Raw genomic sequence first — 24,168 nt, forward strand, 5'->3', positions numbered from 1 at the left:
CAAATAGGGAGAAGCCCTGACACAGCATTAGCATGCCATTTCTCTTGGCTATCTTCTGCTGGCCATGAAATAGTTTGTTTCCCCTGGCAGACTCCGTAGGAGAAAACGGAATTTTCATTTGTAAATGGCTAGTGAGTGGAGATAGTGTCTGGGCTAGGAAGGGGACGTGTATCCACCTCTTTCACCTCTGGAGCCCCATCTGGTACAGACCCGTGCAGCCCTGTGCACGCTGCCTCCGTCTCTGGAGGGTCATGTGTACATCTATCATGTTAGTTTAGAGGACCGTGCTTTCTTAGTGTCCTTAATCCCCTCTGTCTCTTACACTCTTTCTGCCTCCCTCCTGCACAGTTCCTTGAGCCCTGAGAGGAGGGACTTGATGGAGACATCCTATATAGGGATGAGCGTTACAAAGTCTCTCATATTCTGCATAATGTCTGGCTGTGGGTCTCTCTATTTGTTCCCATTTGCAGCAGGAGTAAGGTTCTCTGATGATGGCCAAGCAAGGCACTGGTCTATAAATACAACAGAATGTCGTTAGGAGTGATATTACCGCTATTTTTGTTTGTTTGCTTACTTTTAGAACAGTATTATTGGGTCTTATTCTAGGTCCCTGAGCTATCTAGTCCCCCCTCCTCAAGAATTTCCTGCTTAGGTCCATACCCCATTTTTAAAATTGGATTATTTGTTTTCTTGATAACTTGTTTTTTGAGTTTCTATATATTTTGTATATTAGCCCTCTGTTGGATGTATAGTCAATAAAAATCTTTCCCCATTCTGCAGGTTGCTGCTTTGTCCAAATGATGATGTCCTTTGCCTTATAGAAGCTTCTAAGTTCCATGAGGTCCCATTTATTAATTGTTGGTCTTAGTGCCTGTTACAGTGGTGTTCTGTTCAGGAAGTTGTCTTCTGTGCCAGTGTGTTCAAGGCTGTTCCTCACTTTCTCTTCTGTCTGGTGCAGTGTGTCTGGTTTTATGTTGAGGTCTTTGATCCTCTTGGAATTGGGTTTTGTGCAAGGTGGTAAGTATGAGTCTAAGATGCTGTCTTTTGCTCAGTGTATATATTTTTTTCCTTCTTCATCACTAATCAAGTATTCATAGGTCTGTGGGTTTATGTCTGGCTCTACAATGCAACTCTTTTGATCAACATGTCTGGTTTTGTGCCAGTACCATGCTGTTTTTATGTCTATAGCTCTGTAGTACAATTTGAACTCAGGAATAATGATTCCTCTAGAAGTTATTTTATTGTTCAGGACTGTTTTAGTTATCCTGTGTTTTGTTTTTCTGTATGAAACTGAAAATTGTCTTTTTAAAATCTGTAAAGAGTTGTGTTGGAACTGTGATGGGGATTGGATTGAGTCCTTAGATGGCCTTTGGTAGAATGGCCATTTTTACTGTATTATTCCTACTGGTTATTGAACATGTGAAACCTTTTCATATTCTAACGTCTTCTTTGCTTTCTTTCTTCACTGTCACAAAGTTTTTATCATACAAGGTTTTCATTTGCTTGGTTAGAGTTACTTCAGTATATTGAGACTATCATGAAAGATGTTTTCCTGATTGCTTTCTCAGTCCATTTGTCCTGTGTATATAGGAAAGCTACTGATTTTTGTGGATTAATTTTTTTTATTCAGCTCCTTTGCTAAAAGTGTTTATCAGCTATAGGAGTTCCCCAGTGAAATGTTTATGGTCACTTATGTATAAATAAAGATACTTTCCTGATTTGTATCCCCTTGATCTTCAGTTGTCTTATTGCTGTAGCTAAAACTTCAAGTGCTATATTGAATAGGTATGGGGAAAGTAGACAGCCCTGTGTTGTTCCTTATTTTAGTGGAATTGCTTTGAGCTTCTCTAATTTAAGTTGATATTGGCTATGGGCTTGCTGTAAATTGCCTTTATTGTGTATCTCTGGTCTCTTCAGGACTTTTGTCAAAGGCTACTTCTGCATTTAATGAGATGATCATATGAGTTTTTTGTTGTTGTTTTGTTTTTGTTTGCTTTTTTGTCTTTCAGTTTGCATGGTAAATTACATTCTACTTACATATAGTAAACCATCCCTGTATTTCTGGAATGAAACATACTTGATCACAGTGGATGATCTTTTTTATATGTTTTTAGATTCTGTTTGCCAGTATTTTGTTGAGAATTTTTGCATCTATATTCATAAGGGAAACTGGCTTATAACACTTCTTGTTAAGTCTTTATGTAATTTGGGTATCAGAGTAACAGAGGCCTCATAAAACAAATTGGGCAATGTTCCTTCTGTTTCTATTTTGTGGTATAATTTGAGGAGTATTGGCATTAAGTCTTACTTGAAAGTCTGGTATAATTGTGTACTAAAACCATCTGGCCCTGGGTTTTTTTTTTAAAGGTTTACTACTGCCTCTATTTCACAAGGGGTTATAGGTCTGTTTGAATTATTTATCTGATTTTGATGTAACTTTAGTATTTGGTATGTGTCAAGAAAATTATTCATTTCTTTTAGATTTTTTAATTTGGTGGAGTACAGGTTTTTAAAGTGTATGCCCTTATCATTCTCTGGATTTCTTCAGTATCTGTTACATATCCCCTTTCATCTCTAATCTCGTTAATTTGGATCTTCTCTCTCCACCTTTTAGTTGATTTGGATAAAGGTCTGTCTATTTTATTGATTTTTTTTTCCTCTCAAAGAACCAGTCCTTTGTTTCATTGATTCTTTGTATAGTTTTTTGTTGTTGTCATTCTTCTTTTATTGATTTCATCCCTGAGTTTGATTATTCCTTGCTGTTTATTCCTTTTGGGATTAAAGATGTGTGCCACCACTGCCCGGCCTGTTTATTCTTTTTGGTTGTGATTTCTTCTTTTTGTTTGAGAGCTTTCAGGTATGCTTTTAAGTTACATGGGTGAGATCTCTCCAGTTTTTGCTTTTTAAGATTTATTTATTTATTTTATGTATATGAGTGCTCTATCTTCATGTACACCTGCAGGCCAGAAGAGGGCATCTGATCACATCATAGATGGTTGTGAGCCACCATGTGACTGCTGGGAATGAACTGAGGACCTGTGGTGGAGCAGTCAGTGCTCTTAACCTCTGAGCCGTCTCTCCAGCGCCCCTCCCTCTCCCAGTTTGCTGTTGTTTTAATATAGTCACTTATTGCTATGAACTTGCCTCTTAGATATACCTTCTTTGTGTCCTGTAAGTTTGGCTGTGTTGTTTATATTTTTTCTTTGAATTCTAGAAAGTCTTTAATTTCCTTCTCAATTTCTGTCTTGAACGGATGGACATCCAATAGTAAGTTGTTCAATTTTTATGAGTTTGTAAGCGTTCTGTTATTTCTGTTGTTGATAATCCGCTTTGATCTGTGGTGGTCAGATAAGACACATGGTTTTATTTTAGTTTTCTTGTATTGGTTGAGACTTGCTATGTGTCCAAGTATGTGCTTAATTTTGGAGAAAATTCTATGAGGTGAAAAGAAGAAGGTATATTCTTTTGTGTTTGGGTGAAATGCTTTGTAAATGTTTATTAGGTCCATTTACTTTATAATGTAAGGTAGCACCAGCTCTTCTCTGTTTAGTTTCTGTGTGGATGACCTGTCTGTTGGGAAGAGTAGGGTATTAAAGTCTCTTGCTATTGGTGTGTGAGAATCATTATGTGATTTAAGATACAGTAGTGTTTCTTTTATGAGCTTTTGTGTTTGGTGCATAGATATTAAGAACTGCAAAGCTGTCTTGGTGAATTTCCCTTTGATGAGTGTGTAGCATCCTTCCCTAACTCTTCTGATTAGTTTTGGTTTGAAGTCTATTTTGTCAGATAGTAAAATGGGTACAACTGCATGCTTCTGAGGCCCATTTGCTTGGAACATCTTTTCCCATCCTTTTACCTACAGATGACGTCTATCCTTGATGTTAAGGCATGTTTTTTGGATTTCCAGAAGGATGGATCCTGTTTTTGCATCCATTCTGTTACTATGTGTCTTTTTAGTTGAGGAATTGAGACCACTGATGTAAGAGATATCAGTGAGCAGTGTTTGTTGATACGTGTGTGTATGCGTGTGTGTGTGTGTGTGTGTGTGTGTGTGTGTGTGTGTGTGTGTGTGTCCCCTCTTGATTTTGCTCATCTGGAATTATTTATTCTTGTGTTTTCTTGGGTGTGATTTTCTTTAGGCTGGAGTTTTTTTCTAGTACTTTCTGTAGGGCTGGGAGGTAGATATTGCTTAAATGCAGTTTTGTCATGGAATGTCTTATATTCTCTGCCTATTATAATAGAAAGTCTTACTGAGTAAGGTAGTCTGAGCTGGCATCTGTGATCTTCTCAACTCTGCAGCACACCTGCCCAGGCTCTTCTTGATTATAGAGTCTCTATTAAGAAGCAAGTATTGAGCCAGGCATGATGGCACACACCTTTAATCCCAGCCCTCACGGGCCAAGAGGCAGGTGGATCTCTGAATTTGAGGCCATCTTAGTGAATCCAGGCCAGCCAAGGCTACTTAGAGAAACTGTCTCAAAAAACCAAAAAACAAACAAAAAGAAATCAGGTATAATTCTAATAGGGCTACTTTTTTAATGTTACTTGGTCTTTTCCCCTTTGATCTTTTATTATTCTTTCTTTGTTCTGTACAGTTAGTGTTTTGATCATTATGTGCCATGGGAATTTCTTTTCTGGTCTAGTCTATTTGGTGTTCTGTATGTTTCTTGTACCTTGATAGGCATCTCCTCCTTTAGATTGGGGACATTTTCTTCTGTGTTTTTACTGAAAATATTTTAGATTTGGTTTTTTCATAGTGTCCCAGATTTCCTGAGTGTTTTGCACCAGAACTTTTTTAGGTTTACCATTTTCTTTGACTGAGGCGTCCACGCTTTCTGTTGTGTCTTCAGTGCCTGAGATCCTTTCTTCCGTCTCTTCTATTCTGTTTGTGAGGGTTGCCTCTGAGCCTCCCGTTCTAGTTCCTAAACTTTTCATTTCCCTCTGTTTAGATTTTCTTTAATGATTATATTTTTGTTTTCAGGCCTTAACTGTTTATGTTCTCATAGATTTCTTTAAGGGATTTCTTCATTTCCTCTTTAAGGACCTGCATCACATTCATAAAGGCTGTTTTAAGGCCTCTGTCTTGTGCCTCAGTTGTGTTGCCGACCTCAGGACCTGCCGTGGCAGGTGTGTTGGGCTCCGCTGGAGATGCGTCCTCCTGGCCCTTTTGGGTGTGTGTGTGTGTGTGTGTGTGTGTGTGTGTGTGTGTGTGTGTGTGTTTTAATGCTGGTGTCTTGGCATCTGGGTCTGGATGATTTTAGTTCTAGATCTTTGTTGGATGGGTGTTTTGTTCTTTTGTTCTGTTACCCTCTCTGGTTCTTAGGAGAATGTGGTGGCAGTGTATTGCCTGGTAGGGAATTCTTCTATGATGCTGCTAGGCATGGCCACTGGTGGTTCCAGGTATCAGGATTGGGAGCTGACACTTAGGAGTGGAGATGAGCTGGGTGGTGGTGTGAGGGTCCACAGGCAAGAAGAAATCAGAGTGTCCCACCACGATCTACATAGTCCCCTGGGAATGGGCTCTGAGAGTGAGGAGAGGTCGTAACAAGTAGTTGGCTACACAGTTGGGGATGAGACTGCGGGGTTGGTTATGGAAGGGAGGAAGGAGAGTGAGGCATGAAGCTTGGCTGCCCGCTTCACTGGCCTGCTTGCTTCTCTGGCAGGCTTAGCTGGTGGGTTCCTAAGGAATGCTTGCTGGAGTTGGGGGCTGAAATAATATAGGGATTCGTGGGGAAGAAGGTTAGAGAAGACCTACAGAGTCCACTGGAGACCTGGGCAGACAAGAGGCCACAGCAGGTGATCTGCTACAAAGCTGGGCATGATACTTGACAGAGGTGAAGATCTGTAATTAGCCTCCCTGCCTCCCTGGCCAGAGTGCTATCATTAGGTTTTAGATGATGCCAACTTCAACTCTTATTTTCAGTCAACCCTAGGAAATTAATACTTTAAAGAAATCACAATGTACATCTATAATTTAGTAACACACAATAATGTCTGATGCTTTGGAATGCCTGAACACTCCAGACACTATGGCCTTTACCTTTGTCAGAGCATTATGGGGTGTGCTGTGTTTTCACTTCCATTTTGTAATTGGTGAAATTGATGTTCAGAAAGCAGAGTATCTCTCAGGGTCAGAGGACACGTTAGTGTTTTCTTTCACTGGAATCTTAATCTTCAAAGCACTCTGACCTACTTATTCTCTCCAACATTTGCTCCAAAAAACTTTGTTTAAAGAAAAAAGAAAGTATCAAAGTACTTCCTAAGTTCCCAAAATGAAATTCAGTGTCTGTAAGTTTAAAAACAAAATGTCAAAACAGCTATTTTCTGGGTGCATAGTGGACTCTTGATGAGGTGGGCTTCCATTCCTTAGGTGACAGTGCAGCTTTGTGACAGTGTTGGCTTGTTAGTGAATCTGACTTGCAGTTTCCACAGAACCAAGATGGTAGTGTTGGATTTGTTAGGCATTTTAAAAAGAAAGTACCGTGTGTGTGTGTGTGTGTGTGTGTGTGTGTGTGTGTGTGTGTCCAGAAGAGTACATCAGATCTCATTGAGCTGGAGCTGCAGACACAGTGTTGGAATCCACACTCAGTTTTCTGCACGAACAGCAAGTGCTCTTAACACCAGCCCTCTTTAAGGCATTTTTCTCTCAAAACCCAACCATTTTCTGAGCTCCATATACTGACACAGATTAACTGGCAAACAATAAAAAAAACAAAAGGGTGATGATTCTCTCATACAAGCAGTAACTAAAAATGCCTCAGGCAACATCCACAGATTAGTCTGTGTCCTGTAACCAAGGGACCATGGGTGGGTTTGTTTTGTTTTTGTTTTTAAGAGCATAAAAATACTGAGAGCTTCAGTTTTGCTTCTATGTGCAGCTGGGCTAATTTATTTATTTATGGGATTGTTTATAAGAAAACTCGAGAGCATACATTGTATGTTCTTCTAGACTAAAATAGAATAGCAGCCATGTTATAAAGTTTATTTTTTTTCTGACTTGAGAACACACTAGAAAGCAGGGGAAAGCTCCAGCAGAAATACTTCATCTTTACAGTGTAGGCTGGGAAACAGCCCAGCAAACCCAGTGCAGTGAGGCAAGCTCACTTTCCTCTAACCCTGAGAGCCTGTTTCCTGATTTCAGCATGTGAGAAGGAAACAAGTTTAAACAGGGGCACCTGGCCCTTGATGGCACCAGCTCGGAACCTTGTTGCAGAGTTGGGCCCCAGTTGAATGGGCACCCCAGTCACAGCTGGTACCTGTCCTTTACTGCTCATTTTGAGACTAAACACAGGAACCTCACATTCCTGTTGGAATCCTAGGAAATGCCTTTCTTGGCTTCTCCTTATAGACCCTCCCCCTGGTGCTCTCCCTCACCCCAGTATGACATGCAGGTGCTTGTTTCTCAAAAAGCAAGTGTCTTTCCAACCTCCCACTCTGCTTTCCAGGCCTAGGAATTTCCTTGGTGGTGTATAACTGCCTATCCTCACAGACTTTTCCTCAGCTTTGACCATCAAGTCTAGTCTTCCTTTGTCAGGCTGCATCCATGCCCACTGTTTGGAGAGTGACATAGCCAAGTCCCTACCACTGCTGTCATTTGTTGGTGACAGCTTGTTGCATCCCTCATGTTCTGAGGTCTCGGCTGAGGAATTAATAACTGCTTTTCTGCATTTGCATCCACCTCATTAAGCCAGCCTGTTGGACAAACTACAGTGTTGTAGATTTGAAGCTCATCAGGGTGACAATTGAGACAGTCATTATATTTGTAGGCCAGTGTCTTCAAGGTCCTATTTGTGTGTCTGTAAGTCACTTCTTTCCTTGACTCTCAGCAATTTTCAACATCTTGAGGAATTATAATGGTGCCAGAATTCTCTAATAGGCTTGCTGTCTTCTTGTCAGTCTCCTGGTAGGATCTGAGCTGCCCATTGTAGGAAGCACACATGAAAGACAGCAGTGACTTCCTGGCCCATGAGCATTAAGCATGGAGTTGCATTGGTCAGGATTCAGGGGTTTCATGTTTGGTTCATGGGACTGAAAACTAGGGCTAAGAAAATTAATTGTGTTAAGTAAACTCTCTTGCTGGTGCTGATATCACAGTACTGTACGAGTTCTTGTGAAAAGCACTAATTTGCCACCCTTCAAAACTATTTTGAATACAGGTTTGTCTGGTTTAGATGCTGAACCAAAGTCTCTGGATGTTGTCCCTCCAAAGAAATGACACATTGCCATTTTAAACTACCACATTCTCCTAAATGTCAAAGAACCAATCAAGGATGTTAGTTTTCCCCACCTGTGTTCCAAAGTGACCTATTAGTTACTTTTCCTATCACTGTGACCAAATATGTAAAAGAGGAAGAATTTATTTTACTTGACTCACAGTTCAGAGATGCAGAAGCCTGGCAGTGGGTGACAAGAACAGCAGTGGCAGTCTGCGTGAACAGGAAGGCTCTAAGATCACTTCCTCCTTCCCCACCTTCAGCTGGGGAGAGCCTCTCTCCCTGGAGATGCCTCCCCACCTGCCTGAAGGTGTGCTGCGGTAACATTCTGTTGCCACTTAATCCAGTCAAGGTGCTAACCAAAATTAACTGCCCCAGCTCCCTGCAGCCTCCTAATTGGTTAGGACAGGTAAATAACAAAACGAAAATTTTAAAACATGGTCTGTAAAAAGAGAAACCTCCACCTTTATGTTTGTGTTTGGAAAACTCCAAGAAATAGACATACACGTGGATACGCACAAGTTATTAGATGAAATAAGCTAGTTTTGCAAGTTTACAAAATACAAGGTTAATAATTAAGAACCAACCATATTATATTTCTAAATATCAATGATGGGAGATTTAAAAATGAAATCAATAAAATAATTTCATTTATAGTGGTCTTAAAAGATGAAAATTCATGGAGATAAACTTATCCAAGCAATTATAATATATGAACATCATAGAAAATTAAAACCTATGTAAACAAATGGAAACTGTCTCATATTGCTAGCTCTGAAGATAATGCCAGTAATACTCTCAAAGCTGATGTACAGATTATATACAAACATTATTACCACAAAAAGCTTATCCTAAAATCCATGTGGAATTATAGAGTTCTGAATTCAGAAATCAGTCTCCCCCCCCCCCCATATATATAGTTTTGGGGTTTTGTTGTTGTTGGGTTTTTTTTTTCTTTGCTTTTTGAGACAGGGTTTCTCTTGTACTCCTGGCTGTCCTGAACTCGCTTTGTAGATCAGGCTATCCTCGAACTCACAGAGATCTGCCTGCCTCTGCCTCCAGAGTGCTGGGATTAAAGGTGTGCGCCACCACGCCTGGCTGCAAAATATTTTAAGAACAATAGTTTTTGATTTCAAAACTTACTAAAATAATATAGTGCTAGCAAGTCCTTAGACTTATCAATCACTAAAATAGAATTGGGAGTATGGAAAGAAACACATGTCTATGGTTGACCTATTTTTTATGTAGGTGCAAAATTAATCCAGTGGGAAAGAAGTGTTTTCTTCTTGTGGTGCTAGGACAACTGGACATCTACATAGAAAGTGATAAAAGCAGGCGCTGAGTAGATGGTTGGTTCATTGGGTAAGAGTACTTGCTGTGCAAGCCATAAGGAACCAGCACCTGTGAAAATGCTGGGCAGCGCCACACTTACCTGTAAGCCCAGTGCTGTTGGAGGAAGAGAAAGGAGAATCATTGGGACTTGCTTGCAACCAGTGTGACAGACTCTGTCTCAAGGCAGTAAGGCAGAGTGATAGAGCAGGCCGTCTGAAGCCTTCTCCTGTCTCTAGACATGTAATTGGGCACACATACCAGTGCACACATATGTGATACACTGAACATACAAAAGTGTGCATGCGCGCGCGTGCACACACACACACGCACACACAGAGACACAAGCACATATACAATGAAATTAGCCTCCATCTCAGCCTCACACTATGTGAAGAATTTGACTTATAATGAACCAGCTAAGACTATAATGTTTTTAGAGGAAAGTAAACCAAGAAAGTGCGACTATCTTGGAATTGACTTTAAAGTCTGAGGAATGAGAAACAACTAAAGAAAAGGGGAGAATCCAAGTTGTCCTTTACCAAACTTAAAATCTACCACATATCAAAGGACATACTGAGCAAGTGAGAAGATGACGCACAAAACGGTAGAAAATGTGTACAAATCACATGCCCAATAAAGCTCTTTTGGCCAGAATATAGGAAGAAGCATTACAGCCAATAGTAAGTCAACAGCCCGGATATAAAAGAATGAATGACTTAAATAAACTGAAGTTTGTCCCAAGAAGACCTCAGCATGGCCCACAAGCACAGGATATGATGTTGAACATAATCCAGTCACAGAGAAATGCAAATCAAAAACTCGAGGTATCAGGCTGGTTGTTGGGGTAGTTTTGTTAAAAGAGAAAATACCTGTGACAAGCATGGGGGCATTGGAATCCTTGACCTTTCCTAGTGAGAATATAAAGTGGAGGAACTGTGTGGCACACAGTCCTCAGAAGTGGCGGTTGGTTCCGCCATGAGCTGATGGCTTAAGGAACTGGCCACAGAGATTCCCGCTGTTGACAAGCACCGAGGTGGAAAGAGCATACCTGCCCACCAACTAATAAAACAATAAACATGGCAGGTGTAAGGCTCACACTTGAAATCCCATCCCTCAGAAGCCTGAGGTGGGAGGATTACTGGGCCCTTAGCTACATGAGACCCAGTCTCAAAAATAAAAGATAAGCTGAAGACTGTGGACACAATAGAATATTACTTAGTCATTTTTATAAGGCGTCATGGCAGACATGTTAACCTGTGCTTATCATCCCAACAGTTCTGAGATGGAGGCAGAGGAGTTCCAGGATTTTAAGGCCAGCCCCAACCACAGTGTAAGTTTGAGGCCATGGGCTACATGGACATTATTCCAAGCAAAAACAAACACAAAATAAAACAGGGTAAACCTTGAAAACATGCTAAGTGGCAGAAGCCAGATATAAATGCCACACACTATAATATTCCATATTATAGTCTCCAGAGCCAGCAAATCCATGGAGACACATGGCAGATTAGTGGTTGCCGGGTTTTTGGGTAGTGGGAAGCAGGGAGTGGCTGCTAATGGACATTGAGTTTCATTTGGGAGTGATGAAAATGTTCTCAAGTTAGATAGTGGTGATGTTTGCTTAATTCTGGGACTACACTAAAAGCTATTTGTACACATTATAGGATGGATTTTATTACATATGAAGTATTTAATAAAGTTGTTACGAATAGCAAAAAGAGGCAGTTGGACAGGGCTGCTGAATTTCCGACTCTACTATAAAATAAAATCACATACAGAGTTTCGAACCTGACTGGTCCTGCTTTCCAAAGGCCAGCAGAGCTTTCCTTGTCAAATGAGGGATAAGTTATAAAGCAGACATAAATAAACTTGGAGATTCTTCCTTTGAGCTTGCAGGCTGCCTTACGCCCTCTGCCCACTCATTACTGTGTGGCTGGCAGAGCAGTCTCTGCCTTCTAAGCATCTTTCACACATCCCACTTCCCTTCTGCTGTGCATGCCACTGTCCTGGAAACTCGGTGTCACAGCTGTCCTCGGGGTATAGAGCTCAAGGAGTCCAATTACTGTATTCTGCCCTGTTTCTGTGAGCTTTAGAAACATAGTCACAGCCACAGAAGTCACATTTTGAAAATCTGCTGCTTTTTTTTTTCCCCAAATAAATTGCATCCCACTTGGCCCTTTACATAGAGAATGTGTGGCATACACCACGCATCATTTGGCTCAGCTCTTGAGAGTAATTTGCAGTCCCATACTGGTTCCCTGTTCTACTGTGGCCTGGGCATAGGGGCTGGGGGTAGTGGTGACGTGTGTAACCTGACCAAGGTTCTGTTTTTGTCACCGGAGGTCAGAAAGCAGCTTAGGACCCGTCTGTGAGAGGGTGTTCTTGGACACAGAGCTGAAGACCACAGAGCCCCCAGCAGAGAAGAGAGGGCCAGGTTTGGAATTCCAAGGCCAAAAGCTTCCGGTCTGCTAGGTTAGCTACTTCAGGCCACAGCTGATATTCAGAGTGTCCTCAAGGTACTGTAGCATTGTGGGTGTGGCTGCTGTTAGTTTAAATTATATCCACAGTTAATGTGAAAAATACTCCTGTACACTCAGATATACTTTGTATAATTTCCAAGTGTGGGGTGAGTCCTGCCTTCTTAATTAACCAGATTGTTGGGATACATAGATGTTACCAAATAAAAATTTCCTGTGGTCTATACCAGGTAAAAGATAGGCACGATGAAATCATTTCGCTGCATAGCACCCCTTAAAAGGAGAAATCAAATGAGGAGTCACATGATTTTGCACACATATTTTATTTCTTGATGACTGCTCAGCCACACAGAGGGCGTGAGTGACTGTAGGTGGGATAACCAGATCTGTTTGCTCTGGAGAAGCAGGCGCAAGTCCTCCAAGGAAAGGCAGGGAGACAGATGGCTGGCTATTGTGTTACAGCCATCATCTGCTGGGGCATGAGCAAATATTAAGTGAAAAATATACATGTGATTGGTGAGAGAGAGCACAGTGACAACATCGCCAAAGCCGGGAGGGCGAGGCTTCTGAACGTCTGTGCTTCAAAGAATGCTATGTTGAGATGTCAGATGTACAGGGTTAATCCATTTCAAACTGTGGCAAAGTGAACATTTGCCCCCATCTTTGACACTACTGTGCAATATTTTGAATTGAAATGGCCAGTAATCGCCCTTTTTTTTTTAATTTTCCATAACAACACAGGCACTAAATTATGCCTGTAATTATGTAAACAATGGAAAGGCTTCCAGAAGGAATCCTTCCTTTAAAATTTCCATTTTGTGTAATTGTTGGAAGGTTCAGAGCTGTAATAAACAAAATTATTTTACACATTTATCGTTCTAAAGGTCAATTATAAAGAGAACTAAAGAAGCAGCCCTGCGCAGAATGAGTAAGCCAATTTGTGCTGCCGTCACCATATGTTTTCCTTATCACTTATAGTTTTTCCAGTTACTGTGTACATAGCATTCAATTAGAGCGATTCATTTGAGAGGCTGAATGTAGTTTGTGTTTATAGGACTGTGCTTTGGAGGAGAGGAAACAACACTCCTCTATTTGAATTACCTGATTTTTTTTTTTTTTGCAAGATCAGTGATAAGAGACAGATGTTCTCACCAGTCGCTTTCTCATAAGCCTGAACCTTGTGATAAGCTGCAAAGCCACAGTTGTCATCTTACAGCCTAGCTTTTGCACTCAGCATTGTAGCTTACACATAGACCTTTCACTAAAATGGGAAATGCAGCGTGTGTCCTGTTCACCGTGTGGCAACAGTTCACAGCGTGGTTTCTTTCTAGCAAAAACAGTCTGTCTGCTCCATCCTAGTCAATTTAAAGGATGAACCGGACTCCTGTTCCGGATCCCTTTTGCCTCTACGCCTGTTGTTTAGTTGAACTACTTGTTTAGTCTGTTTAGAATGTGTAGAAGAAACTACCAGACTCGCTTGTTTGAGTTAGGTTCTAGAATTCCTCAAAAGGATAAAGCTTAGAAAATGAAAGGGTCATGCTGTCAGTTTTGCTTCCCCCAAGTTATATACAGGGTCTCTGATCATGTGTTAAAGGGGTTGCCTTAGGGCACTGATTGCTAGAGCTCCTTAATTTCTGAGGTAATGGATAATAGAAGAGACTTCCCTGTGCTATCTCTGAAAGGTTTTAAAATGCCCTTCCTCTGTAGGTCATTAAAACATTCTTTCAATAAATTATACAGACTAAACCTATGAAGTACGTTCTATGAAGTAAGAATCCTTCATTTAGAGAAACATTGTTTGCTGGCTACACTGTCTACCTCCGTGTGGCCTTTGAAGGCCTCTGTAAGGCATCTGCTCACATCTGCCTCTCACTGCCCACACGCCGCTCCAGGGTGGCCGCAGCCTCTAATCCAGGCCTCGTGGCCCCAGTGCTCGACACAGGGCTATTTCCCAGCAGTGCTTACAACAGAGGCAGGCTTGAGAGAAGGGGTTTCTTGGTGAGAATACCACCCTCTTTCCTCATCACAGCCCTTCCTTACGACTTTGTCAGGGCCGGTGGAGGTGGTACATCCACCACTGTCCGCCCTGTGACATAGCAAACCTCCATTTTAAAAGAGAAATACCTGTCTCAAACTAACAACTTCCTGCAGCTAGTGATGATTTTGGCAAGAAATTCAACATCATTTGCTTGTGAATTTTATATTGATTTTTAAGGAGTGTTTTCTGTTTCTAATGAAGGGCAACTGTTTTCTAGTATAATTAGTCACTTTGAAACACATCTGCTGGGCAAATCATGCTGGCTCTAGAGGGAGGGCACTATAAAGGGCCTGAGGATCACCTCTTGAGTGACGGTGTGTGGTACTGCCGTTCTGTGGTGTTCATACAGCCCTGTAGGCTGCAAATAAACTATCAGAACCTGAAGGATTTTCTTTTGTATTTCCAAAGATTGATCTTAGTTCCTCGAGGCAGAAGAGTGGGGTAAAAGACCATTTCCTTGCGAGTTAGAAACTGCTGGAGCTCACCCTGGATGTATGGTCCCCTCTCCATTGGAAACATGGGCAGCAGATGCTTTTCCTGAGTACCATGTGGCTACTCCCAATTTTAAAGTGTTATCTCAAAGATAGACCCTTTGGACTGCTCCATTTCAGTGTAGATAAGGAAAGTAAGCCAGCATGTGTTGGTAATTTGGCTGACTGGTCATATGGCCCTGTCTTTAACCCCCCGCATTAACCCTGCCCCAGTGCTGTCTTTGGTGACTACAGAGAAAGCACACTTTCCCTCCAGGCTCTGCCTTACGTGGGTGGCAAAGCAGGGTAGGCTTGCCATCTGTTACTGTCCCTCTCTTTCCCATCTCTCTGCCCATGGAAGCAGCTTCAGTTGAAGTCCCTGGCCCAGGTCCAGGGACCAGGAGAGCCCCGGGACTTTATCTCAGCTGCTCTTGTCTCTCCCATCTCTAGCACTAGTGACAGTTTTGTGGTTTCTGAGTGTAGGGTTTCCCCCTAGGTATTTATGCATATGCACCAATGAAGTAAGTTCACAAGTTATGGTTTCAAGTTTATTAAAGGATTCCGTTTCCAGTCCCCACAAACCTATTCCAGAAAACCATCTTTAAACCAAAGTTCTAAATTCCAGTGGTGAGAATGGCTCATTTGAGTCCAGCGTGTGCTAAAGGTTTTTGAAACCCATAGACTTGAGGTTTTAGCTCCTCATCTCAACAGATGGAATTAATGCAAACATAACAAAGCTAACATCATGGCTGTTTGCATTATTAATCTTCGGATGCATGGCATTCTGCTACCTGGCTCGCCAGGTTTGCACGAATCCTTTCATTGCAGCATATGTCAACAGAAATGTGCTTCCATCTGCTGCTGGATAGCTTGGTGCCTGATACTCTGAGGCAAGGCCCCGGCACAATGCATACCTCTGTGAGTAATTACAGGTGTGTGGTGAGGAGCCCAGGGCATTAATCAGAGGCTTAATTACGAAAAGGGTAGATCTTTTGTTCCACTCCTGGAGCACGAGTCTACTACACACTTTCTAACCTGCAGCATCCATCTGCTCAGCCCGGAGAATGTTTGTCTTGGCTGATAGGAACCCTAAGAGTATCGCAGGATGTGATTAAAGCTGGCTTAAATATTAACTGGGAAGAAACCTTGGCTTGGGTTTTTTCCATGCCTTCCTTTTATATCTTTACTTATCTATCATGTATCTATCTACCTATCTCTATCAAATAGTTATCTCATCTTTTATCCATAAATCATATATAAATCCTTTTATTTATAATAAAAAGTCCACTGAGATTTCAAAACTTCAAGTTTTAAGCAAAACTGCTTATCAATATGTGAGCACTAATATAATAAAACTATTATATGGTAATTTGAAACATATAAAAAGCATTATATATATATTTATTTAATGTATCTACTGTAAGAAAAATGTCTCATGGAAATGTTTTATGAGCACATACAAGTTGTTTAAGAAGACAGGTCATGAAGTGAGGTGAATCTTATTATGAAGGGCCTGAGATAACTTTGGAAATTAGCATGTGGCTGTGCTTTGCTCTGATTTAATAGTTAAGTCGGGGCTATTTGGAAGGGCTTGTTCAGTAGCTACACTGACAGCCAGGCCTCTTATACTTTGCTGTTTACTTGTATACTGACACTATCAGTTGCACTGCAGCAAGTCACATAGCTCAAGTACTTTAGTGTGTGGGTTTGATTTATGTGCCTGGCCAGGATCCGTGTAAAAGAAGATGGTAGTTTTCATACTAATCCTACTTACACACGCACACACTCACACAGATGGCGCCTGCCGTGGTGATGTGAATGTTGTCCCGTGGTGGATCTGATCCGGCACAGGTGGGAATGGGGGGTGGGGGTGGGGTGCTGGGGGCCGGCCAGCCCTCCACAGGTGTCCATTATAGACGCAGGATGGAGATCTGCTGGGGAGATGCTCCTGATGCCGAGCTCTGGCCAATGGTTGCTGTTGGCTTTGTGTTCACACCTCCTGCGCACATCAGATCCGTGGCAAGCCCCTGACCTCACGCATGTTACAGCATTACCTTAAGTGCATTCCCACTTCTCAGTGCCTGAAGCTCACAGGAGTGGTCATTTCATCCCTTTGCCTATAAAACTGTCTAACTGTTGAACCTCTGGGGACTGGAGCTAAAAAAGGAGTTTTTATTTTACTGTCAGGTGTTTGTAAGTTTTATTTATATCTCTGTCTTGGCACTCCTATAGCTTGTCCAAGAAGCCTGTTGTCAAGTGGAATGCAAGACAGATGTTTAGCTAGCCTCAGTGGCACAGTGTGGGTTTTGGATGTGTCATCTTACAGCTTGGTACGTCCCTTTACCAAAAGATGTGTCTGCAAGCCATTGGAGTTTCGCACCTCCTGCATTCTTTGACTTAAGAACATATCAATGCCCTGCTGTCTCGCTAGTGGTGGTGGTGCATACACACAATGAAACTACTGAATTTTGACTTAAGATTACAGTTGTGTTTCCGTATTTTCTTTTTCAGGATGTCTTAAACACCATCATAAGAAACTGCTCACCCCGCTTTTTCTCCCTGGGTTTGCCTGGCTTCTCAATGCTGGTGGGGGATTTCATCACCGCGGCTGCCAGGGTCCTCAGCACGGACATGCTGGCGGTGAGTGTGACAAGGTGCAGCATCCCAGTGCCTGGGAGACTACACAGTTGCTAACAAGGCTCAGATTTCTCCACTCTTAACAGGTGTTGACTCATTAGTGCGATGTGAAACTCGGCTCTCCGAGTAGATACCCTGGCAGCTGATCTGTGAAATTGTAGGCTAAGATGACATACTGGTACTGGAAAGGCGTTTCATCAAAAGGCCAAAGTGTGAGAAATCATATCCCCACTAATGTGTCAGTACATTTACACGAAAGCAGGGCCTGTCTTACAGACCCTTATTAGTATTCACCAGAAAATGACATTATGGACACAAATGCAATAAAGAGAGAGTTTGAAGTCATGTGTTGTTGTTCTGTTAAATTTAGTTTTGCTTACTGTGAGTCTTATAGAAAGAAATAGAATTTTGTGGTTTTTGGGATCAGATCTAGGGTCTCTTGTTTGTTGAGCTTGCATTCTGTCACTGAGACGTACCCTAGCTCTGAAAATATTTCCTTAAAATATTAGAACACTATTTTTTTTTACCAGAAATGAGTATATATTCTTATTAACATGTGGGAAAACTCTTAAAATTTTTATATTAGTAATTTTTCTTTCTTTTTCGTGGGAGGGTGTTTTTTTGTTTTTTTGAGACAGGGTTTCTCTGTGTAGCCTTGGCTATCCTGGACTCCCTCTGCAGACCAGGCTGGCCTCGAACTCATAGAGATCCTCCTGCCTCTGTCTCCCAAGTGCTGGGATGAAAGGTATGCACTACCACCCAGCACGACTAATTCTTGTACTAAGTTGGAAGCAGGTAGCTTCGCTGAGCACGGGGAGCAGAGAGGGAGGCTGTCCCTGCCTCTCTTTACCTGTGTATCCAGCCAAGGCCTTGGACTGCAAGCCAGCACTTCCACTGAGGTTTACAAGGCCTTTTCCCACTCGTGCTGCACATGTGGACTGTTGGTCTGTTGAGTCAGTGCCCCTCACACACTGTAAAGACAGTGCGATTCTGACTTGTCAGGAGTGTAGGTGAAGTCAGCAGGAGTAGTCAGAATTGTAAATTTTGTCTGATACCTGAGTAATTTCTCATTTTTCACTGGAGGCAGTTAATACTTTTTAATTGGTAATTTGTGTTCATATTTTTATGCCCTAATGTCTTCTTCTAAGGCTAACTTAGAAAGTAAAGAGAGGGGAAGAGGCCAGAACAAAAGGGAAGAATTAGAAAAGGAAAAAATAAGGAAGAAAGGTGTCAGATTTCCTTAAATGTGCCAATTTTTCTTGCTTGATTATTTCTGAATTAGGGGAAATCATCTTTTAAGAACTTCCCTGTTAAATGTTACTTTTTCAAGTCAGCATTGAAAAAATAACAAGACACAGGCAAGAGAACCATACTTTGTTAGAATTTTATTGCTTGCTAGGAGGATTTCTGTGGGACATGTATAATATGTATAGCCTTTTATAGGAGAGCAAATTGGTACAGCCATTATTGAAAATGGAGTGACTTTTAAAAATTAATAAAACCACTAAGTGATGTGGTAATTCTGCTGATGTGTGGGCAAAGGAAGCAGAAGCAGCATGTGGAGTGTTAGCTGCCCTCGTGCTCACGGCGGCATTACCCCAGGTTAGCCCTCGTGCTCACAACGGCATTACCCCAGGGTAGCCCTCGTGCTCATGGTGGCATTACCCCAGGGTAGCCCTCATGCTCACGGTGACATTATCCCGGGTTAGCCCTCGTGTTCACAGTGGCATTACCCCAGGTTAGCCCTCGTGCTCACACGGCATTATCCCAGGGTAGCCCTCATGCTCACGGTGGCATTACCCCAGGTTAGCCCTCGTGCTCACACGGCATTATCCCAGGGTAGCCCTCGTGTTCACAGTGGCATTATCCCAGGTTAACAAGTTAGAGGAGCAACTTGCCGTGTATGTGTACCTGTGGACGAGCACATGTGGCACACATGGTAGACTAGTTTTCATCCTTAAAAACAAAGAAATCTTGTCATCTTGACAGCATGAGTGATCCCAGAGGCCACAGTGCCTGGGAAATAAGCCAGACATGGGCCTGCATCGTCTCTGTGACATGTGAAATAGTGAACGGTAAATGGACAGAGACAAGGCTGGTGTTTGCTAAGGGCTGAGGAGTAAATGGGGTGATAGTGGTCAGAGTGTCGAAAGTTTTGATAAGTCCCTGAGACCTCCTGTCCTGTGCAACATGATGATAGAGATCTCAGAATATTGTATTGTAGACTTGAAATTCGTCAAGACAATGTTCCTCCACAAAAAAGGACAGCTATCTGAGATCATAGGTTAATTAAGCTTAATTGTAGCTTTCATTTTACAATGTGTGTGCTTTTAACAGTATACATACACATATATATGTTATACCCCTTAAACCAGTGCTTCTCAACCTTCTAATGATGTGGCCCTTTAATACAGTTCAACATGTTGTGGAGACCTCCAACCATAACATTATTTTGTTGCTACTTCATAACTATAATTTTGCAACTGTTATGAATTGTAATGTAAGTATCTGATATGTAGGATATCTAATAGGCAACCCCTGTGGGGGTTGCAACCCATAGGCTGAGAAATAAGTGTATATAATTTTATCTGTCATACTTCAGAAATGCTAAAAAAAAAAAAATAGCTTTCCTAAATGGTGTTTTAAGCGGAGAGACAATGGACATAAAGGAGGCGTGATGCTGTGACTTCCTGACCTGTATAAATGTGAGGACTGAAGCCACACACCTGGTGAGAGGGGCTGGGACACACCTGCTCAGCCACAGGTGTCACAGTTAATTAGCAATGACGTATCCCCGCTTGCTCAGGCAACTACAGAGAGAAAGAAACGCATGCATAGGAACAGATCACCAAAGAAATCTGTGGAAGCTTCTACAAAGCTGCCATATTTAACAGCCAAAGCTAGAACCAGTCCAAATATCCATCGGAAGCAAATCAAAAACCTTGTGTGCACATACCACGGGGTGCTGTGTAACAGTGTGCAGCAGCAGCCCCAGGTGTAGATCACTCTTGGACTGAGTGGCTCTGTGAGTGAAGAAGACAGAACCATAGCCAACACCCCAGTGTTATGTCCTAAGGAAACGGGCAGTTCCAGCAAGGGAGACTCTCAGGCTCTTTGGAAATTATCCCAAAAGCCACATGATAAAAAATGCTTATAATGCAAGGGAGCTGAGAACCGTGTCAGATGAGACTAAGCCTGGCGGTATCCGCTGGGTGTGTACCCTGGAAGTCATTAGCCTAAGTGCTCACCATGCCTGACTTTAGCACACGTTAGGAGTCCGCAGTAGTCACCAGCTCTTCATATTTAGTCACTAAGCAAAGCATTTCACACGGACTTTATCCTCAGTGCTCCATCCCCAGCTGGCATTGCCCTTCCCTCATCTCTCTCTGAGTGACTACCTTCAACTCCCCTCCTTATGGATGCCCTCGCTTTTTACTTGAAAAATAACGTTGGTCGTTCTCATTTGCTCGCTCTGTCAAGATCAGGAACGCCAAAATGACTTAAAGCAGCCACGACAGAGCCATTTGCCATCCTAATTCTGAATGCATCTGTGGACTGATTTTTATAGCACTTGTTTAGATCAAATATAGAGATGCTTACCGTTCCCTGGAAATTCCCATTTTCATCTAAGAACACTTCTCTTGCCTAACCAGGAAAATAACCAGAAATAGCTTGGCACTTCATACCGAGAAGGAAAAAATGATAAAGATTCCTTCTCAAAACCAGAACAAAGTAACATATGTTCCTCAAGCGTCCAGCCTATGTAAAGAAACCTTGTGTTTCCCTCCTCGACTGCAGGCGCCCCGCTCAGAAGCTCTCACTCTCCTCGGTTCCCTCGTCTGCTTCCCAAATACCTACCAGGACATCCCCCTGCTGCAGTCAGTGCCAGAAGTGAGTGAGGTCATCACAGGAAGTGAAGACGTCAAGGTACCTACCGCCTCTCGAGTTGCGCGTCTGTTGCTGAGCTCCACCACTGTGTCTTCCAGACTATGCACTCGTCTGTCTTCCTGAGTTTGCTGTGTCCTTTAAAAGCCTCAGTAGCTGTTTTCAGAAGAATGCACTGTATGTACTGTGAATGTATCAAATTCACAGCGTATTGCAGTTAGACCTGATAGCTCTGTTCCTCTGCTGTTTTTTTTTTTTCAATTAGATCTGTTTATCGTTCCTAGGGATCATAATTAAGTAATGAATCATCATTTGTAATAATTCTGTTAGCTTAGTTACGCTGCATTAGCGTAGCAAATGAATTTATAAGAAATAATTCCAATAAGCAAAATATTCAGTCCCATTGCTGGCCTGATTAAATGCTACTAATAACCTGAAATTCCAAATTATTTCTTGGGAAATAAAAGGAAGCATTTTTTTTCTGACCTCAGCTGGCTTTTGAAGCAAAGAAAGAGCCCCAGCATCAGTCAATCAATCTGCAATACCTGATTATAATCTGTAATTCAATGTACAGTGTCTAATCCAATCAAAATAAAATGGAGATTTTCCTATCTGGAAGTCTCAGATGCTTTGCTTGATTTCTAGTGGATCCCTAGAAATGCTGTGCTGCAGGTTGGCTCAGCTACCCAGGGAGGCACGTGCTGAGGCGAGCCAGCTTCTCCCTGAAGGAAGGGCCGCCCTAACTCCGTGGCCTTTCACTAGCTCCAGGGTGCCTGTGACATGGTCGGCACAAGCGGGAAACCAACAGTGACATCAGATTTTCATTTACTGAATTTTGTGTTTTTAGCATTACCTCATAAATATTTTACTGAAGAATGCTACCGAGGAACCAAATGAATGTGCAAGGTAAATGATGAACAAGAGGTAAACTGTTAGAATTTTAAGATGCACATTTCTGTATAAACGGTTAATGTCTTTTAAACTCCTTTATGTTTTTCTCACACGCACTGCAATGTGTAGTAAGCGTTATGTCAGAAGGTTGCTATGCTCAGCTGCCTAAGATATCACCATGACTACTGGAAGGTGCACACTTTTACATAAGAAAGTGCAAGCTTAGAAGTGAATGATGCCTTCAGTAAGCAGGAGGGATAGAGCAACAGTTCGTGTTTTGGGCAGAAATTCTGAGCTGCAGGTGATTTGTGCCTCGGGAGACATTTGGCAATGTGTGGAAACATTTGGGTGCTTCTGCCAAGCACCTAAGACTGCTACAGTCTGTGACCAAGGTAGGCGGCTTTCTATGCCAGCTGTGGACAAGAAGTCCCTCCCTCTCCTCTCACGGTGCAGGCCAAGCTGGGAACGCTGCTAGAGGAGAGCCCATCTCTCAAACTCAACCTCCATCCTTGTGAGGCCACTTCAGCCTCTTGAGTGCCTTAAGGCAATTAGCACATGCCCTGGCCCTTACGCACATGGGAAGACAGAGGCCTGTAATCCTTTACTGTCTTGTGAACTCTTGTGATTGTAAAGCTTATTAATTTTTGTACATTAATGAACTTCACTTAACTTCAGTAGCTGGGTTGGCCCAGTTCTCCTGGTCTGCCATCCTCAGAAGCTGTGCACATCACCAGTTTGTTAGCAGTGAACTGGCCTAGGTGTGAGATACGTCCGCCTGGCCTGCAGACTCTGCTTCAGGAAGTTACATCACATGCAAAGGCTGTAGTTTCCCACCCCCATCATGCCTCACCCTGTTAGGATGTCAGGCCAAAGAGTCACAAAACACGGGCTCTTTCTTCTGCAATGGTAGGGTTAGTCCCCTGCATCTTAGGAGATCTCACTAGCAAAAGTGTCCAAGAGTTTGTCCGTCCCATCTCCGCCGTTAAGTGTCTTGTGTGTTCTCTGGCTGGATGCTGGTCTTCTTAGGTGATGCCATCATTAGTTTTTTCAAACAGTAAGTTTTTGTTCTTGCTTGCCTCTCTGTGTTTGTTTTTATTTCCAGCTGTGGGCTCTTGCACTCTTCTACTTGAGATGTTCTTTCGTTACTTCTCAAAGATGTGCACTTGGTGTGTTTTTAACTCTCCTCCTTTAACATTTATGAGTGTTGTTAAGGGCTTATTGTTAAGGGCTACCTTTTCCAGACTTTTACATTTTAATATGGAATAGTTTTCAATTAATTTTTTTTCTACTTTTCATTATGATTCCTTCATGAGATCATGTGGGTTTGGTTTGTTTTTTTTTTTCCTAAACATATGGTTATTTCTACCTTTAAAATTTTTTTTAGATTTATCTCTTTTTTATTTTATATGAGTTAGTATTTTTCCTGAAACTAGGGTTATGCATGGAAGTGAGTTGTCATGTTGGAGCTAGAAACTGGACCCTGGTCCTTTGCAAGAGCAGCAAGTGCTCTTAATTGCTGACCCATCTCCACCCTCTCTCTGTCTTTTATTGCTACTTTTGCCTCACATAATACCGCGTCGATCAAAATGTATGTGTTAATGTTTACTTTATGCCACCATGTATAGTCAGTTTTAGCAGATGTCCCATATGTTAGTGAAAAGAATGTGCATAGAGGCTAGAGAGATGGCTCAGGCACTGAGAGCACACTCAGAGTGGCTCAGGCACTGAGAGCACACTCACAGAGTGGCTCAGGCACTGAGAGCACACTCACAGAGCACACTCACAGAGTGGTTCAGGCACTGAGAGCACACTCACAGAGTGGCTCAGGCACTGAGAGCACACTCAGAGAGCACACTCACAGAGTGGATCAGGCACTGAGAGCACACTCAGAGTGGCTCAGGCACTGAGAGCACACTCACAGAGTGGCTCACAGTGGTCTATAACTCCAGTCCTGGTGGTCCAGTGTCCTGTCTGGCCTCCTTGAGTGCTATAGATACACATGCAAAACACTCATAAAATTAAAATAAAAAATATTATTTTTAAAAAGAGAAAAGAGGGAATGTACATACTCTTCTTTAATTATTAAGTGTACTATTCTAGACATAACCTTACATTGCTTCATATAGTCTGCATTCCTTCTTGGATTATTATTATTATTATTATTACTATTAATTTATTGTTTACTGAACTATAAGTTAAAAGCTTCCTCCTGTTGTACGTTAATC

General features: G+C 42.1%; 1 protein-coding gene across 5 annotated transcripts in view; it reads left to right on the top strand.

The window, feature by feature from the left end:
• The window catches only part of RALGAPA2 (Ral GTPase activating protein catalytic subunit alpha 2), a 279,884-nt gene that overhangs the window by 138,025 nt on the left and 117,691 nt on the right, over positions 1–24,168 (top strand). For all 5 annotated transcript variants that reach the window (XR_014778094.1, XM_084776127.1, XM_084776128.1 and 2 more), the window contains 3 exons: positions 17,042–17,170; positions 20,966–21,094; positions 21,900–21,958. Coding sequence is in view for 4 of the 5 variants with exons in the window: in XM_084776127.1 (XP_084632253.1) it covers positions 17,042–17,170; positions 20,966–21,094; positions 21,900–21,958 (317 nt within the window). In the remaining variant the exon portion in view is untranslated. The remainder of the gene's footprint in view (positions 1–17,041; positions 17,171–20,965; positions 21,095–21,899; positions 21,959–24,168) is intronic.

Source organism: Acomys minous (assembly GCF_964271855.1).
Source record: "Acomys minous genome assembly, chromosome: 3".
Classification (NCBI taxonomy): Eukaryota; Metazoa; Chordata; class Mammalia; order Rodentia; family Muridae; genus Acomys; species Acomys minous.